The sequence below is a fragment of the Lonchura striata genome, chromosome 12 (assembly GCF_050655825.1).
Source record: "Lonchura striata isolate lonStrDom1 chromosome 12, ASM5065582v1, whole genome shotgun sequence".
NCBI classification, from domain to species: domain Eukaryota; kingdom Metazoa; phylum Chordata; class Aves; order Passeriformes; family Estrildidae; genus Lonchura; species Lonchura striata.
The window spans coordinates 9,147,377-9,164,194 of record NC_140714.1 but is presented as its reverse complement, the minus strand read 5'-3'; the positions used below and the strand labels follow the sequence as shown (position 1 = coordinate 9,164,194).

The window sequence follows — 16,818 nt, the reverse complement described above, 5'->3', positions numbered from 1 at the left end:
CAGCGGGTGGGGGACACGGTGTTCTGTGATGCCTGCTGCCCCGTGTGCTCTGCTGCTGGCAGCACCCTGTTGTCTGGTGTCCCCTGGTGCAAATCGTGTGGCTTTAGTCCCTCGTGTCTTATCCTGTGCCCTGTTGCTGGTGGGGCGAGACGTGCAAGTCCCGGAGTTCTAGCGCCTGTTACGCGCTGAAGTGCCTTGTCTGCCGCTGTCACCTGCTGACCCTAGCGCTCGCTCCCTGGTGTCCCCGGGTGTGCCCTGCTGCCTTGTGTCTCCCGTGCCCGGTGTCCCCCGTTGCCAACGCCGTCCCTCGCGGTCCGTAGTGCCCGCAATCCCGCCGGGTGCGCCTTGTCCCGCCGTGCCCCCCGCCTCGCCCCGGGGCCGGTGCCAGTGCGTCGGAACTGCAAGTCCCGTCAAGCCGCGGGCGGGCGGCGCGGCCAATGGGGCTCGGGGGGCGGTGCGGCCGGTCGCTGCCTCCGCCGCCGCCCGGTGCCGCGGCGCAGAGAGCCCCGGAGCGGCCGCGCGGCGCCGGCCCCGCAGCCCGGCTCTGAGCCGCCCGCCCGGCCCGGCCCGCCCCGCCGCGCCCCGCCGCCCTCAATGAGGTTCTTCCGACTCACCTTCAAGTGCTTCGTGGATTGCTTCTGAGCCCCCCTCGGCCACGGAGCCGCCCCCGACCCGCCCCCGCTCCCCGGCCCCCCGCGACATGCCCCCCGTTCCCACCGACACGGCCGCCCCGCAGCCGCCCGACGCCCCGCGACGCGACGCCGCCGCCACCACAGCCGCGGCCGCCGCTGCCCCCGCGGGCTCCGGTAAGCGGGGAGCGCCGGGGAGGGATGAGCGTGGGGAGGGGAAGAGGGGGGCCCACGGCCACGCGCGACCGCGGCGCGCCCCCTCCCGCCGCCGCGGGGTGAGTCACCGCTCTGCATTGTGACGTCACGCGCCGGCCTGACATCTGACGTCACGCCCCTACGCGCGGAGAGGGGCGCGCGTGGGGGGCGGTGCTTCCCCCCCCCGCGCCCCCACGGGCGCGCGTGACGGCGGCGTGGGCATCCCCACTCCCCCCGTCTCGGCAGAAGGCTCCGGCGGGGCGGAGGGCACAGAGCCCCCCACGGCGGGCGAGGAGCGAACAGTGACGGCACCGCTGGTGCGACCCCCCGGTCCCCCCAAAGAGGCCGTCCCCGAACGGGAGACATGGACCCGGCAGATGGATTTCATCATGTCCTGCGTGGGCTTCGCCGTGGGGCTGGGCAACGTCTGGCGCTTCCCCTACCTGTGCTACAAGAACGGCGGAGGTGAGGCTCGTGCTCGCCCCACGCCGCGGGAGTGCGCCCCGCGGCGTGGGGGGCACCCCCTGCCGCCCCAGAGTGTGTGCCTGGGGGTCACCCCACGCTGGGTCGGCTCGCCCTGAGCCTTCGAGGGGCTCGTGGGCCACCCCGCGGGGTTCCGGAGTCACTCACGGGGCGGGGGGTCGTGGGAGCCCCCCAGCACCTGCCCGTGCTGACCTACATCGCGGGAGGGGAGGGCGCGGAGGCGCCTTTGCCATTCGCTGCGTCCGGGCGGGCGGCGCGGGGAAGGGGGGAGCAAAAGGGGGGGCCGGGGGGACGGCGGCGGCTGAGCCGGCCCCCTGCCCCCGGCCCCAGGCGTCTTCCTCATCCCCTACCTGCTCATCGTCTTCGTGGGCGGCATCCCCATCTTCTTCTTGGAGGTGGCTCTGGGACAGTTCATGAAGCAGGGGGGCATCGCCGCTTGGAACATCGCCCCCCTCTTCAAGGGTAACGCCGCGCCCTGCCCACACCCTGCCTGCACCCTTTCCGCGGCCCCTGCACCCTGCCCAGGGCCCCCGGCACCCTGTCTGCACCCTGACTGTGCCTCGGCTGCACGAGCCTGCTGGGGCTGGCAGCACCCTGCCCACGCCCTGCCTGCTCCCCTGCACCTTGCCCGCGTCCCACTGCCGCCAGTGCCGTGGCCAAGGATGGCAGCTGCCTGCACCTGTGCCCCGTGGCACCCTGTGCTGCCCTGCCTGCCTTGCCTGCCCCTGTGGCTCCTTGCCTGCATGCTGCTGGATCCCAGGCAGCTGCTGGATCCCCACCTCCAGAGGTATCTTGCCGGCTCCCCCCTGGTCCTGTGCCATGCTACCAGCTGTCCCCACCCTGTCCTGTCCTGCCTGGGCCTGCCAGCTTCCCTGTCCCATTCCCACCAGCTCTCCCGTGTCCTGTCCAGGGCTGCCAGCTTTCCCTGTCCTGTCCCTGTCAGTTCTCCTCTGTCTTCCCCCATCCCTACAACACCCCGCATCCCACTCCATGCTGGTGCTAGATGCCCACAGGTGCCTGCGGGCTCTGATCCCCCCGTGCCACAGGTTTAGGCCTGGCCTCTATGGTGATCGTCTTCTTCTGCAACTCCTACTACATCATGATCTTGGTGTGGGGGCTCTTTTACCTGGTGCATTCGCTGACAAACACCCTGCCCTGGGCCACCTGTGGCCACTCCTGGAACACGGAGCAGTGCACGGAGCTCTTCAACCCGGACTTGTGCCACAATGTCAGCACGAATGCCACTGCCATCACTTGGACCTCCAACTTCAGCTGCACCGACATGTCCAACAAGCGCTCACCTGTCATTGAGTTTTGGGAGTGAGTGTGGGAACCAGGAGGGTGTTGTCTGGGGCTGGGGGTGTCTGCTGGTGCTCAGCACAGCCCCGTTCTGCAGGAACAAGGTGCTGCGTCTCTCTGGGGGCCTCAGCGAGCCAGGGGAGATGAACTGGCAGATGATCATCTGCTTGGTTACCACCTGGATCGTTGTCTACTTCTGCATCTGGAAGGGTGTCAAGTCGACTGGGAAGGTAATGCTGGCGGGGGGAACATGCATCAGGGCCACGGGCATGAGAGAAGACTGCAATACATGGCACTGCTGGCTCCTGCCCTCCTGTGCCACAGCCCACAGGGGTGGGAGGCCTGTGTCCCACATTTGTCCAGGAGGTGCTTCCAGCTGCTGGGGACATTCCCAACCTCTGGTCCTGCTGGGACACCTGTGGCATGTGACAGAGAGCCCTGGCCTGGGGGGGTCTCATGGCCACCCACTGCTCTTCAGATTGTCTACTTCACGGCACTCTTCCCGTATGTGGTCCTCATCCTCCTGCTGTTCCATGGAGTAACACTGCCTGGCGCGCTGGGTGGCATCATCTACTACCTGAAACCTGACTGGTCCAAGCTGGTTGAGGCACAGGTGAGGGCACCGGGGAGAGCAGCAAGGAGCTGGGTGCTGGACAACGCCCTGGCACCCTCATCACCCCCTGCCATCCTCCCTCACGCCCCAGGTCTGGATTGATGCTGGCACCCAGGTGTTCTTCTCCTACGCCATCGGGCTGGGTGCCCTGACTGCACTGGGCAGCTACAACCGCTTCCACAACAACTGCTACAGGTAGGGCTGTGCCAGCTGCAGGCAGGCGCCCTGCTGTGTCCCAGTGGCCCCCTGGGGTGTCCCCCAGTGCCCCCCAGCACTTCCTTACATGCTGTGCCCACAGGGATGCCTACATCCTGGCTGTGATCAACAGCTGCACCAGCTTCTTTGCCGGCTTCGTTGTCTTCTCTGTGCTCGGCTTCATGGCCTCTGAGCAAGGCGTGGACATCTCCATGGTGGCCGAGTCTGGTGAGTGATGGGCGGTGGGTGCCAACTGTGTCTTCTGTGTCACCCCTTGAGTGACATCTCTGACCCCACACTCCTGCAGGTCCCGGGCTGGCTTTCATCGCCTACCCCAAAGCTGTGACGCTGATGCCCTTGTCTCCGTTGTGGGCCACGCTCTTTTTCGTCATGCTTCTCGTTCTGGGGCTGGACAGCCAGGTGCTGTGGCAACCAGGGAGATGGGGAACAGGGAGAGGATGGGTGGCACGTCCCCACTGAGCCCTGCTTTGTGCCACAGTTTGTCGGTGTAGAGGGTTTCATCACGGGCATCCTGGACCTGTTCCCCCAGCCGGGGGCTGGCTCGCTGCGCCGTGAGCTCACCGCTGCGCTCTGCTGCATCGTTTGCTGCCTCATTGACCTCTCCATGGTCACACAGGTGGGGGACATAGCAGGGACACTGCCGGCCAGCCCCACACCGGCCTGTTCCTGAGGCATCACCTCCCATGAGATCCCACTGTGGGGTGGGAGCTCACTGGGGTGCTGCCCTCGTGTCAGTGGAGCTGCCCATGGCATGGGGGTCTCTGTGGCATAGGGGTGCTGTGGGAGCAGGGTGCCCATCGCATGCAGGGTGTTCATGCCAGGCAGGATACCGGTGCTGGCAGGGCTATGACTTGCCAGTGTGGCGGCAAGAGGAGCAGCCAGCACAGTGCTGGTGACACGGGCACCTTCCCGGCAGGGCGGCATGTACGTATTCCAGCTCTTTGACAACTACTCGGCCAGCGGGATCACGTTGCTGTGGCAGGCTTTCTGGGAGTGCGTGGTCATTGCCTGGGTCTATGGTGAGGCCAGGGGGACACGGGGAGGAGCGGGACACAAGGTGGGACACGAGTGCCCCAGCTGACACCCTCCTCCCCGCAGGTGCTGACCGCTTCATGGACGACGTGGCCCGTATGATCGGCTACCGGCCCCTGCCGGTGATGAAGTGGTGCTGGGCTGTGGTGACACCGCTGGTCTGCGTGGTGAGCGGGGCCGCCGCGCGTGGGGACACGCGTGGGCCGCCGCCCGAGCTGTGCCGCGGGCGCTGGGCGCCCCCCGGCGGCCGCCGCGGGCACACGCGTGTCGCTGCCGAGCGTGCCCCGCGGGCTGCGGCGGGGACGCGCCGCGGGTGGGGACCGCCAGCGCCCGCCCCGCGGGACCTCACCTGCCTCTCTCCACCCAGGGCATCTTCGTGTTCCACGTGGTGAACTACAAGCCGCTGACATACAATAAGACATACGTGTACCCGTGGTGGGGGGAAGCCATCGGCTGGGTCCTGGCACTCTCCTCCATGCTCTGCATCCCCTGCACTGTTATCTACAAGCTCCTGCGCTGCAAAGGCTCCTTGCGCGAGGTGAGGGCAGTGCAGCGGGATCATTCCTGCCTCTGTTGCTACCCCATTCTCAGCCTTCTTACTCCTGTCCCTGACCCAGTCCCAGCGCCATTCAAATTCCACCATCCTCATTGCCATCTCAGTTCCATCCACGACCAGATCCATCCCTGTCTTTACTACTGTCTGATTCCCATTCAAATCCCACCACTGTCCACATTGCCCTCACAGTCCCATCCACAGCCATGTCCCATCCCTGTTTTCATCACTGTCTCTTTCCCATCCAAATCATGTGCTTGTCCTCACTGTCTTACTCCCACCCAAATCCCAACCCTGTAGCCATTGCTGTCTTATTCCCAGTCTTACCTGATTCCCACCGATGCTTACATCACTGTCTCATTTAGTCCTTTTCCCATCCTAGGCTCACCCCCATCCAAGTCCTCTTCCTGTCTTTATTGCTCTCACTCCTATCAGATTCCTATCCTCACTGCTGTCTCACTCCAGCCTCACCCAAACCTCATCCTTGCTGACATCACCGTCATAATCCTGTCAGTGTCTCAGTCCCATCCCTGTCCCCGTGCAATCTCTGTCCCTTTCTCAATCCCATTTCAATCCCTTTCCTGTCCCAGTCTCATCTCCACCCCCATCCAAATCCCATCCCTTTCCTATCCCTGTGCATTGCGGGGAATTCACCAAGCTAGGTCCAGGCTGTTGTCCCTGGGAGCTGACACGATGTCCCCACAGCGCTGGCAGCTCCTGACCACTCCAATCTGGGGCCAACACCACCTGGAGTACCTGACGCCAGAGGCAGAGGCCAAGCTGCTGGCCCCAGAGCCCCCCAAGGAGAAGGCGACGCTCTTCGAGACTGTGATCTGAGCGTGGGGAGGGTCGCGCTGCTCCCGCCCGCCATAGCAATAATGCCAGCACCGCCTCCCACCCACGCTGCCCCGTGCCCCCCGCGCCGCCCCGGCCGCCGGCCTCGCTGCAGGGGGCTGAACACAGCGAGGTGGGGGGTGCTGGGGGCCACGGAGCCAGGGCAGCCACGGGGCACAGGAGGGGTCCCCGGCGCGGGGGAGCGTGGCAGCCCGGGGGAGCGGCGGGGAGGCCGCCGGCTGGGGGACTGAGTGGGACAGCCCTTCCCTGGCCCCTGCCCGCGGCCCCCATGGCCCCCCACTCACTAACTGCTTCCCGTAGCGTTTGTCTGGTGTAACCCCAACCGCCCCGACATCTGGCAATAAACTGGGAGACCCTGGCAGTCCTGGCACTGCAGGCAGGGGAAGTGGGGCACTAGCAGCGGACAACTGAGGGGTGAGGTGTGGGGTGGCACTGGCCTTTGGGGGACAGAGGTTTGAAGGGAATAGGGTTCAAGAATTCAGGGACACCTGGGTTCCTCTCTTGGGTGACTTGTGGGGGAGAGGCTGTTGGAGCAATGGGGGTTTTCCATCCGTCTCCACAACAGGATGTGGGTGCCTGCAAGCTGTACCAAACCTCGGTGGGACTGGGCACCTCATGCAGCCAGAGGCTTGCCTTGCTTATCAGTCCCAAGAGGCAGATTTTAGGCCAGAGGCTTTGAGGGTTTTGGCTGTCCCCAAGGGGTGGGTCAGGATCCAGCTGTACCCCACTGGGAGCTTTTCGTATCAGCTTTGTGCTCTGCACTCCATGCACTGTGCCTTGGGAACAGCCGTGGGCTGGTGAGGGCTGTGTGGACAAGTGGATCAGGCAGCCTCTGGGCATGTAGCCAGAAGAAGTCAAAAGCTTAACCTGCCCCAGAACCTGTGAGCTGCCTGAGCCCTGTTTCAGCAGGGTGCCAGCTAAGGAGTGCACGTGCCCTGTGCCCCACACCAGTAGCTCCTGGGGAGGTCAGCTCCAGTTCATGCCATTGGAACCTGCGTGGAGCCCGGAGGAAACCACCAGCATGCTGTATTTGGAGTGGCTGTCTTCCAATGCCTCGGTTTGATGTCAGTGTCCTGCTGTGCCCAGCATCCCACTCCAGCAGTGCCTTGGCCACCCCATGACGCGACAAGGGGGAAAAAGTGTTCCCATCTGTCCCAGCCATCCTCAGAGACAGGGCTGGAGCAGTGCCACCGTGCCAGGTGTCCATATCCAATTGCTGGGGTCACCAAGGTTCCAGAGGGTCTTGTTTTGGGGCGCCAGGTTGCCCCACCACGATGCCCTCTCACCTTAGTGGGGTGAGCCAGCAGTTCCTGCCCCACCGGCAATGCACACTGTAATTAGCACAGGCAGGGCGGAAGCATCACTGATAATTGGCGGTGACTCTTTAGCACGGAGCCTCACGTGCCTGGGGCACGGCAGGACTTTCCGGCAGGGCTGGTCTGTGGGACCGGCTGGCATCCCGGCGTTTCCACCGCTGTGCGGGGCCTGGCTGAGTCCCCAGCACAAAGTGGGGACAAGGGTTGGGCGCAGGGTGCGGGGGCGAGCGTTGTCATCGCCTTCGCTTCGTGCCGCAGCACGCCCTGCTCCCACCACCCCTTCCTAAAAGGCACAGCTGCAGGGTGTTGCCAGCACAGACAGCGAGAGCACGGAGCCCAGGCAGGAGGTGGGCAAAGGAAAGACAGAGGATAAGAGTGCTGAGGGGTGCTGGGGTTTGCTTTTGCTTGCTGGGTTTTCCTCACGGGTCTCCTGTAGCACGCCGTGACCCCACAGGAGGGGACGTAGCCCATTGTGCCCTCGCAGGGTCACGCACCCACAGCACCATGAACCGGATCACAGTGTACGAGCGTGCCAACTTTGAGGGGCTGAGCCGAGAGTTCACCTGCGACGTGCCTGACCTGCACGAGCTGGATTTTGGGAACTGCATCGCCTCCCTGAAGGTGGAGGGGCAGCCATGGATTGCCTACACAGACCCCAAATATGAGGGGGAGTCACACGCCTTCGAGGAGGGCGAGTACCCCTCTGTGGATCGGCCCAACAGCTTCTCGGCACTGCGCCTCGTGCACCATGACCTGGGGGACCCCCAGATCACCCTCTACGAGCACCCCAACTTCCAAGGCGCCTGCAAGGTGGTGACAGAGGAGACCAACTTGGCGTATGGGTACTTCAACGACCGGGTGGCCTCCCACACGGTGCAGCGAGGCGTCTGGCTGCTGTACCAGCATCCCGGCCGCGGCGGCTGGCACTGCCTGGCGTGGCCCGGCGAGCATCTCGCTGACTACAAACTGGAGCTGAACTTCCAGTCTCGGCTGTCCCACCTGCGCCCACTACGGCCTGGGCGGCCCCAGGTCTCAGCACGTCTCCTGTGGGAACAGAAGCGGGTGGAGGAGGAGCGGGAGGTGCTGGTGGATGAGATTGAGGGGGTGAACGAGACAGAGTCGGAGCAGGCGCTGGCAGCCAGCAGCAGCCGGGAATACGGCACCACGCTCTGGCAGAGCTTCCACTTCAGTAATGCCACGAGCCTGAAAGCCGGGCTTTCCTTCACGCTGACCGTGGAAGCCTCCAACATCTTTACGGTGCAGAAAGGGCGCAGTGAGAGCAGCACTCGCCGGCAGCGCGTGGAGGTGCAGCTGCCGGCGAAGATCCCCCCGCGCACAGCGCTCAGCATCCAAATCCTTCGGAAGGAGGTGACACTCTCCGTCCCGGTCCTGCTCACCATCACCCAGAACGAGAGCGTTCGTACGGAGATGGGCGAATACCGCAGCGTCTCAGGTACCAATGTCAGTGCCCGCTACAGCTTAAAGCCACTGCCAGCTACGGGCAGGGAGCAGGCAGCCACCAAGGGGACAGACACAGTGCCTGGCACCAGCACGGAACTATAGCTCTGTGCCGGTGCTAAGCAATGGCTGTCCCCTCCGTGGTCTGGGACTCACTGTTACACCAGCGTTGACTCCAGCACCCGCCCATGGAGGAGCCAGGACCTGCCTGGTCTGGTTGTGTCCGGTGGCTCTGGCTGGCAGGACCTGCTAGTGCCTCCTCCCACCCAGTATTTCCAATAAACACCTTCCCCAATCACTCGAGGCTGCTGCTACTCGGGCTGAGGTGGGAGCGGGATGGATGGGGCATTGGGCTGGGGGGACACTGAGCTAAGAGGAGACGCCAAGCTGTGGGGAGGGGGGAGATACTGGGTTGGGGCAGGGACTCCTGGGCTGAGTCAGAAAACGAGGGGTTGTGGAGGACACCGGGCTGGGGGGGCACCGGGCCGGAAGAGCTAGAGAATAGCAGGCTGGGGAAGCTGGCGGGGTGAAGGGAGAGCTGGGGACACCAGACTGGACAAGACATCAGAGGGGGCGGGGGTGGCAGGAGGACACTGGGCTGAGGCAGCCAAAATTCCACCGGTCTAGGGAAGCCTGGGGACACTGGGATGAGGGGTGTACTAAGGCAGCGAGGGGAACAGGGGCGGAGGGAAGAGTGCGGACACTGGGTTGGCAGGGCCAAGCGACCGCGCACGATCCGGGGGAGCCCCTGGCCCGGCACACACCGTGCTGAGGCCGCCACCGCGACCCGCTCTGCACCCCAGGACCTCGGGCACGGGCATCGCCACGGGCTCGGCGCAGGGCCCGTGTCCGGGGCCGCCGTGGCAGGCGGAGACCCGCAGGCACAGCGGGGCCGCGGGAAGCACCCGCGGAGCGCGGAGTGCCGGGATAACGGAGCGGCGGGACACCGGAGCGGCGGGACACCGGAGTGCCGGGACAGCGGAGCGGCGGGACACCGGAGCGGCGGGACACCGGAGTGCCGGGACACCGGAGCGGCGGGACACCGGAGCGGCAGGGCCTGCCCGTGCCCCGCCCCGGTCCCGCCCCGGCCCCGCCCCCCACGTGGCCGCCGCCGCCGCCGGGCTCTTTAAATGATGCAACCGCCCGCGCGCCGAGCCCGCCTCCCGCGCGCCCATTGGCCCGGCCGGCGCCTGTCCCCTCCTCCCATTGGCCAGGGCGGAGCGCTCTCGCTGATGATTGGCTGGGCATGGCCCCGCCCCCTTGTGGAGGCGGCAGCATGGCGGCGGCGGCGGCGGCGATGGCGGCGGAAGAGGTGGAGGAGGCGCTGCGGCTGTTCACGGGCATCGGCCTCAGCGAGGCCAAGGCGCGAGAGACGCTACGCAACGGGGCACTCAGCGCGCTGCTGCGCCGGGCTGTGCTGCAGGTGCGTCCGCCGCGGGCCCGCGCTCTGACCCCCGATCCTCGATCTCCAGTAGCCCGCACCCCGATGTCACCTCGGGATCCGGCCACCCTGGGAACTCGCTATCCCGATACCGGTGTCACCCCCGGGATCCGGTCACCCCATCCCCGGTGTCACCCGGGTACATTGGCACCGTGGTCCCGCTGTCACTCCCTCGACCCTGCCTTCCCGGGACCCCCCGGCTTCGCCTCCTCCCGGCCCCGCCGAGCGCCCTCGGCCCTTGGCACTCCCCTGTCCCGCTCCAGCCCCCGGTGCCGCCGGTTCGCCGGGGCTCGGGCCCTGCTCCTGCCCTGACGCTCCTCGGGGCGGCGACAGGCTAGGAGCGCGCTGGGCCCGGCGCTGGACAAGGCCACCGGGACACTTCTGTACAACACGGCCGCCCGCCTCAAGGACCCGAAACACCTCGGCTTCCTCGTCGGCTACATCGCTCGCAGGGAGATCCTCACCGACCTGCAGCTCAGCGGTACCGTGCGGCCCCAGCCCCTGCCCGGCCCCAGCCCCGCAGGCCCTGCTCTTCATCCCTGCTCTGTCCCCAGCTGCCCTGGAGTACGTGAGGAGCCACCCCTTGGAGCCCCTGGACGTGGCAGACTTTGAGCGGGCGTGTGGTGTGGGGATCTGCATCACCCCTGAGCAGATTGAAGAAGCGGTGAGTGGGGCTGTGACCCTGTGGAGACGGCACAGGGGACACTGGACTGGCTCCCGCTGTGCTCCTGCCTGCCTCGCTCACCCCGGTGTCCCTGTGCCGCTCCCAGGTGGAGGCTGTGATCAGCAAGCACCGAGCAGAGCTGCTGGCAGAGCGCTACCACTTCAACATGGGTCTGCTGATGGGTGAGTGGTGACACCGGGGCAGCCCCTGCCTGGTGCTGGTGGCTGTCACGTCCCTGTGCCTGACTGCCAGTGCCTGTGTGCTCCCCTGAATCCTGAGAGCCAGCCTTTTGCCACGGGGAGATGTCATCCTGCCAGATCCCCCACACAGGCAGGACCATAGTGCCCAGCAGCAGGGACAGCCCTGGGGCAAAGGTGTGGCATTGTGCATCAGCCCCTGGCTGAAGCTCCCCGGGGCTTGGGCCCTGCCTCTTGCCCACCGGGTGCCTGTCTGCAGGGGAGGCACGGAGCCAGCTGCGCTGGGCAGACGGGAAGACCATCAAGAACGAGGTGGACCTGCAGGTGGGTGTGAAGTACTGTGTCAGGTGCTGCTGTGGTCCCCTGGGTGTGCTGGAACAGGAGTGGGACCTGCCAGCACTGGGCACAGCCTGCCCCACCTAGGTGCAGGCAGGGTGAGAGGAGTGATGGCTGGACAGGGCACTAGGACACGCCTAGTCCAGAAGCTTTTTTGGCTCCTGAGTGTGTCACTCTTCTCCAGGTGCTGCATTTGCTTGGGCCAAAGACAGAAGCTGACCTGGAAAAGAAGCCAAAGGTAAGAAGAAGAGGAGGCTGCAAACTTGGATGATATTTGCTTGCAAAGCGTCCGGGCAGGATCCCAAATAGCTGCTCTGGGCTGAGCTGCTACAGCTGGGCACTCAGCATGCTGTGCTGGTCTCTGCAGGTGCCAAAGGCCCGTCTGGCCCCAGCAGAGAAACAGAAGGTGGCTGTGGTGGAGAATGGTAAGAGACCATCCTCTTCCCCAGCCTTTTAGTTCCCGCTGCACCCGCTTCCCAGCTGGGCCCTGGGAGCTGTGATCAGGGAGCTCAGCCCCACCTCCCTGCAGGTGACATGGGCACAGAGACTCAGTCACTGCTGGAGCAGCTGCGAGGAGAAGCCCTGAAGTTCCACAAGCCAGGTGAGTGCAAGGTGCCACTGCCATACGTGGCGCCACTTCACTGCCTCTGTGCCTGGTCCCAGCTCTCCGTGCTGCAGAGGACTGGACAGGTCCTGTGTCCTTCCCCCCTGGCTGCTGGGCTTGGCATGGTAAGGGCAGTGCTGCAGCCCTGAGCATCCTCTGCCTGCAGGAGAGAACTACAAGACTGAGGGCTACGTGGTGACGCCCAACACTATGGCCCTGCTGAAACAGCACCTGGCAATCACGGGTGGGCAGGTGAGGCCATATCCCACAGCCCAGCGGTTCCATGTGAGAGTGACACTGCTGGGGTGGGTGGGGAACACACAGCTCACAGGGGCCACAGCAGAGGCAGCCCCCATACAGCATGAGGGTGCTGCAGGATTGCCAGGGGCTCATGTCAGTGTCACTGCTGTCGGGGAAGGTAAAAATCTTCTGTTGAAGGACAGAGATGTCCCCTTTGCCTCTTCAGGTACGGACACGCTTTCCTCCTGAGCCTAACGGGATCCTGCACATTGGCCATGCCAAGGCCATCAACTTCAACTTTGGCTATGCCAAGGTAAAAAGCACCAAGCCACCCTGGTCCCTGCCTTTCCCCGCTGCTTGGCTGCTGGCCTGGCCCTGTGGTCCCTCAGGGAGCCACTGCTCACTATCTCTTCATCCCCAGGCCAATGGTGGCGTGTGCTTCTTGCGCTATGATGACACCAATCCCGAGAAGGAGGAGGAGAAGTACTTCACAGCCATCCGGGAGATGGTGGAGTGGCTGGGTATGGCTGGATGGGGAGGGCAGGATCAAGACAGGTGCCAGGGGCACTCCTGCATTCAGGTCTTGCAGCAGGACCTTTGGGGTTCCTCTAACCTGTTCCATGTCACCCATCCCCACAGGCTACCAGCCTTATAAAGTGACACATGCGTCGGATTACTTTGACCAGCTCTACACCTGGGCCCTGGAGCTCATCCGCAGGTGAGCGTGTGGGCAGCAGGAATGTGCTGGGCTGGTGTTGATATCCTGCACTATGGTCAGGGCACCCCCTTGCCCACGGGATGGGTCACTCAAGTCTGGTGATGGCATTTCCCCTCCGCAGGGGTCAGGCATATGTCTGCCATCAGAAGGTTGAAGAAATCAAGGGCCACAACCCACCACCCTCGCCGTGGAGGGACCGGCCTGTGGAGGAGTCACTCCTGCTCTTTGAGGTATCCTGGCTGGGGCAGGTGCTGTGTGCCTGTGGACTCTGGATCTGTGGCTCAGCTGACAGTTTCCCCTCTCTCCACAGGACATGAGAAAGGGCAAGTTTGGGGAGGGGGAAGCCACGCTGAGGATGAAGCTGGTGATGGAGGATGGGAAGATGGATCCTGTCGCCTACCGTGTCAAGTTCACTCCACACCACCGCACTGGGGACAAGTGGTAGGGAGGGCCTGCCATGTCCTGGCACATATGGTGGGGGTGGGTCTGGATTTCCTGGTAGTAAGGAGGTATCAGGAGTGGAGCAGCACTGTGCTCTGCCCTGAGCCGACTGCATCTGCCTTGCAGGTGCATCTACCCCACGTACGACTACACACACTGTCTCTGCGACTCCATCGAGCACATCACGCACTCCCTCTGCACCAAGGAGTTCCAGGCCAGGTGAGCACCATGCATGACATGGCCCAGGGCTGAGCTGAACCTGGGAGCAGCATCTGGTGGCTGCCAGAGTGCTGGGGGACAACACGTCCACGTGGCTGAGCTGGGCTGGGCCTGTACCTCCCTTGCAGGCGCTCCTCCTACTTCTGGCTGTGCAATGCTCTGGATGTTTACTGCCCTGTGCAGTGGGAATATGGGCGCCTGAACCTGCTCTACACCGTCGTCTCCAAGAGGAAGATCATCCGGCTGGTGGAGACAGGTGCTGTAAGGTAGGAGCAGGGCCAGCTGCCATGATGGTGCTCACCCACATCATGCCTGGTTGTCACACTGGTGTTTCCTCAGGGACTGGGATGACCCACGTCTCTTCACGCTGACAGCCCTGCGCCGGCGAGGCTTCCCCCCCGAGGCCATCAACAACTTTTGTGCACGGGTAGGCTTCGGGTAGGATGGGACAGGCAGATGGCTGCATCCCCTGGCCAGCACGGTCACAGCACACTGTTCCTCAGGTTGGTGTGACAGTGGCCCAGGCAACAATGGAGCCGCATCTGCTGGAGGCTTGTGCACGTGAGGTGCTGAATGAGCAGGCCCCCCGTGCCATGGCTGTCCTGGAGCCTCTCAAGGTCACCATCACCAACTTCCCTGCTCCAAAGGTGAGGTTGCCATGGGCTGTTGTGGGAGTGGGGTTCCTTGAGATTGGCATTCACACCCTCTTTCTCTCCAGGCACTGGAGGTCCTTGTGCCCAACTTTCCAGCTGATGAGAGCCGTGGTTTTCACAAAGTGCCCTTCCACCAGACTGTCTACATTGAGGAGACAGACTTCAGGGAGGTGAGCCAGGCCCACTGGACTATACTACCCTCACTGCTGGAGCTATAGCTTGTGCAGCAGGAGCCTGGCAGCACTGCAAGTGGTGTTGGCGCTGCACACAGAGGTCACAGGCAGGTGTTGAAGACATATATTTGACTCCTAAATGGGCCAGCAGCTCTGAAGGGCACTGGGCAAATGCTGCCCTCCGCCTGGCCAAGACATGTCCAACCAACGTTTCTCAACCTCGCCTGTCCTTGGGAACATCTCACAGCAACATGGAGTTCAAACAGCCCTGGGATCACTGATCCCTGGGATGGCAGGAGTGGGGGCAGAGAGACATGTATGAGGGGGGACCTGCTGCCTATGCTGGGGCCCCTGATGCAGCCATGAACTCTCTTACAGGAGGCAGACAAGGGCTACAAGCGCCTGGCCCCCGGGCAGCCGGTGGGGCTGCGCCACACTGGCTACGTCATCACTGTCCAGAATGTCATCAAGGTGCGTGGCTGTGGGCACTGGTGACACGGGGTTGGGCTGTGGAATGTCAGGACATGACCATGCCCCAGCAGGGAAGAGCAGCGATGGTCATCTCATGCTGGACGCTCTGGACACAGTGAGGGCTCAGGCTGCCTGTGTGCCTGCTCTCTGCCTGCCCTGTGCCTCACAAAGTGTCCCCGAGATGGGGCTGGGGGTTCAGCCCTGGGCCTGCCATGTGGGATAAGCCTGATAGCTCATCTCCTCTCCCTCAGGATGTCAGTGGCCGTGTCATTGAGCTGAAAGTGACCTGCACCAAGTCGGATGTGGCAGAAAAGCCCAAGGCTTTCATCCACTGGGTGTCGGTGCCCCTGGCCTGTGAAGTGCGGCTCTACGAGCGGCTGTGAGTATCTGGCTGCCAGCTGAGGCCAGCACAAGCTCAGCAGTGCTGGAGCACAGCTGTACAGCAGCAGGCCCTGCAGGGGTCTGCCCAGGCCTTTGGTGGGGAAAATGATGCTCTGGGGTCCCATGAGTGGCACCGTGTCCCCTCATTTGGCAGCTCTGGGATAAGACTTTTATCTCATGGCAGGTTTTTGCACAAAAATCCTGAGGACCCATCGGAGGTACCTGGTGGCTTTCTGAGTGACCTCAACCCTGTGAGTAGGGGCAGCAGCTGAGGTTATGGGCCCACGGGGAAGTGGGGACCTCCTGCACCCAGTCCTGAGGCACCCTCTTCCATGTACACCCTACCCCTCCTGGGGTAAGGCCTTGCTGTGTCTCAAGGGGAAGAGGAGCTGGGGGGAGCTGGGCTGTGGAGAGGACAGAAGGGTAGGCTGAGCTGTCCCCTCTGCCAGGACTCCCTGCGTGTGGTGCACAATGCCCTGGTCGACAGCTCTGTCCGCTCCGCTCGACCCTTTGACAAGTTCCAGTTTGAGCGCCTGGGCTACTTCTCTGTGGATCCCGACAGCGAGGAGGGGAAGGTGAGTCCTGTGGGATGGGGGCAGTGATGCAGCCTGCACACACTTGTGCAAGCACCCCGTGCCCGCCATGGGGCTCTGAGCAGACCCTCTGTTTCTCCCCAGATGGTGTTCAACCGGACAGTGACGCTCAAGGAGGACCCTGGCAAGGTCTGAGGGACCCGCTGCTGCTACACCATCGTGGTGTTGCTTCCTTGGGGGTTCTTGCACACCCCCAGTGCCACCGTGCCTTGGTGCCGTCCCCTGGGGTGCCCCACAGCATTGCCTCAATAAACGGAGAGCCCAGCCCTGTCCCCGCACTGTCACTGCCTCCTGTTCTCCTGCTCAGTCTTGGGGTGCTGCGGAGGGGGTGGTCTCCTGTTTGTTCCCCTGATGAGCCTTGGGTTGGCAGGGTCTGTGTGGGGTGTCTCCCTGTTCTGAGGGCACAGAGACTGCTCCTATGTGCTGTGTAGCACTGATGTGACCCCACGGGAGCTGCAGCTGCCCCAGCCAGTAAGGTTGGACTGGGGTCAATGGTGTTGGGGTGGAATGGCGAGTGTCTCCGGGGGGTGCAGGTGGGGTGCAGGCAGGAGAGGCGAGTGCAGGGGATGTGTGGGACGGGGCAGGCAGGGCACAGGGGGTGCAGGCAGTGTGTGCACGTTGTGTACAAACACCGCCGGAGCGCCTTCCCCGCTTAAGGTGGACTCAGCGGGGTGCTGCCTGCTCGGCCCCAGGCTGGGGCTCAGAGGGGTGTCCCCGCGGAATTGGCACGCACCCCGTGCCATGAGCCCCGTGTCTGTGCCCCTGGAGCTGAAGCGAGTGGAGGGAGACCCTGCCCAGCCCCACGGGCCACCTTAAGCGGGGCCGGGGAGGCCGCGGCGAACACATGGGCGCGTTAAAGCGGAGCCGCACAGTCCCGCGGGGCCTCCTCCGCCTCCATGGGGACGCTTCGCTGCGCGGTGCGGCCGGGGCAGGGCGCAGCCGCTCCGCACGGCCTCCGCACGGCCTCCGCCCGGCCCGGGAGCCCGTGCACCGCCGGCCGGCCCCACGCGGAGCCTGCCCCAGGCGCTGCGTGGGGAT

At 64.2% G+C, this 16,818-nt stretch overlaps 2 protein-coding genes and 1 pseudogene across 5 annotated transcripts; all 3 read left to right on the top strand.

The window, feature by feature from the left end:
* Positions 1 to 501: 501 nt before the first annotated feature.
* SLC6A8 (solute carrier family 6 member 8) lies at positions 502 to 6,236 on the top strand. 3 transcript variants are annotated; one of them, XM_021531186.4, is made up of 14 exons: positions 502 to 806; positions 1,071 to 1,289; positions 1,638 to 1,769; positions 2,354 to 2,627; positions 2,704 to 2,836; positions 3,085 to 3,219; positions 3,311 to 3,414; positions 3,518 to 3,642; positions 3,722 to 3,834; positions 3,914 to 4,051; positions 4,352 to 4,454; positions 4,534 to 4,634; positions 4,835 to 5,005; positions 5,726 to 6,236. In XM_021531186.4, the coding sequence occupies exons 1-14, from the start codon at positions 701 to 703 to the stop codon at positions 5,855 to 5,857; spliced, it is 1,986 nt and encodes a 661-aa protein (XP_021386861.2). In that variant the 5' UTR covers positions 502 to 700; the 3' UTR covers positions 5,858 to 6,236. The 3 variants fall into 3 exon arrangements, with proteins under 3 accessions (XP_021386861.2, XP_085446534.1, XP_085446535.1); XM_085590408.1 differs by having other exon boundaries at positions 570 to 806; positions 1,074 to 1,289; XM_085590409.1 differs by having other exon boundaries at positions 571 to 806; positions 1,167 to 1,289.
* On the top strand, positions 6,229 to 8,947 carry LOC110471023 (epidermal differentiation-specific protein pseudogene; annotated as a pseudogene). Its single transcript, XR_014958121.1, has one exon. The product of XR_014958121.1 is annotated as an epidermal differentiation-specific protein pseudogene (transcript).
* A 964-nt stretch (positions 8,948 to 9,911) lies between these two features.
* On the top strand, positions 9,912 to 16,058 carry QARS1 (glutaminyl-tRNA synthetase 1). The gene is made up of 24 exons (XM_021534108.3): positions 9,912 to 10,072; positions 10,424 to 10,571; positions 10,645 to 10,754; positions 10,861 to 10,936; positions 11,211 to 11,275; positions 11,472 to 11,525; positions 11,655 to 11,712; positions 11,817 to 11,888; positions 12,058 to 12,143; positions 12,358 to 12,444; positions 12,553 to 12,652; positions 12,771 to 12,849; positions 12,971 to 13,079; positions 13,160 to 13,290; positions 13,417 to 13,509; positions 13,638 to 13,775; positions 13,849 to 13,936; positions 14,013 to 14,156; positions 14,228 to 14,332; positions 14,714 to 14,806; positions 15,058 to 15,185; positions 15,372 to 15,438; positions 15,637 to 15,762; positions 15,865 to 16,058. Exons 1-24 carry the CDS (start codon positions 9,926 to 9,928, stop codon positions 15,913 to 15,915), a joined length of 2,355 nt encoding a protein of 784 aa, XP_021389783.3. The 5' UTR covers positions 9,912 to 9,925; the 3' UTR covers positions 15,916 to 16,058.
* Positions 16,059 to 16,818: the final 760 nt, after the last annotated feature.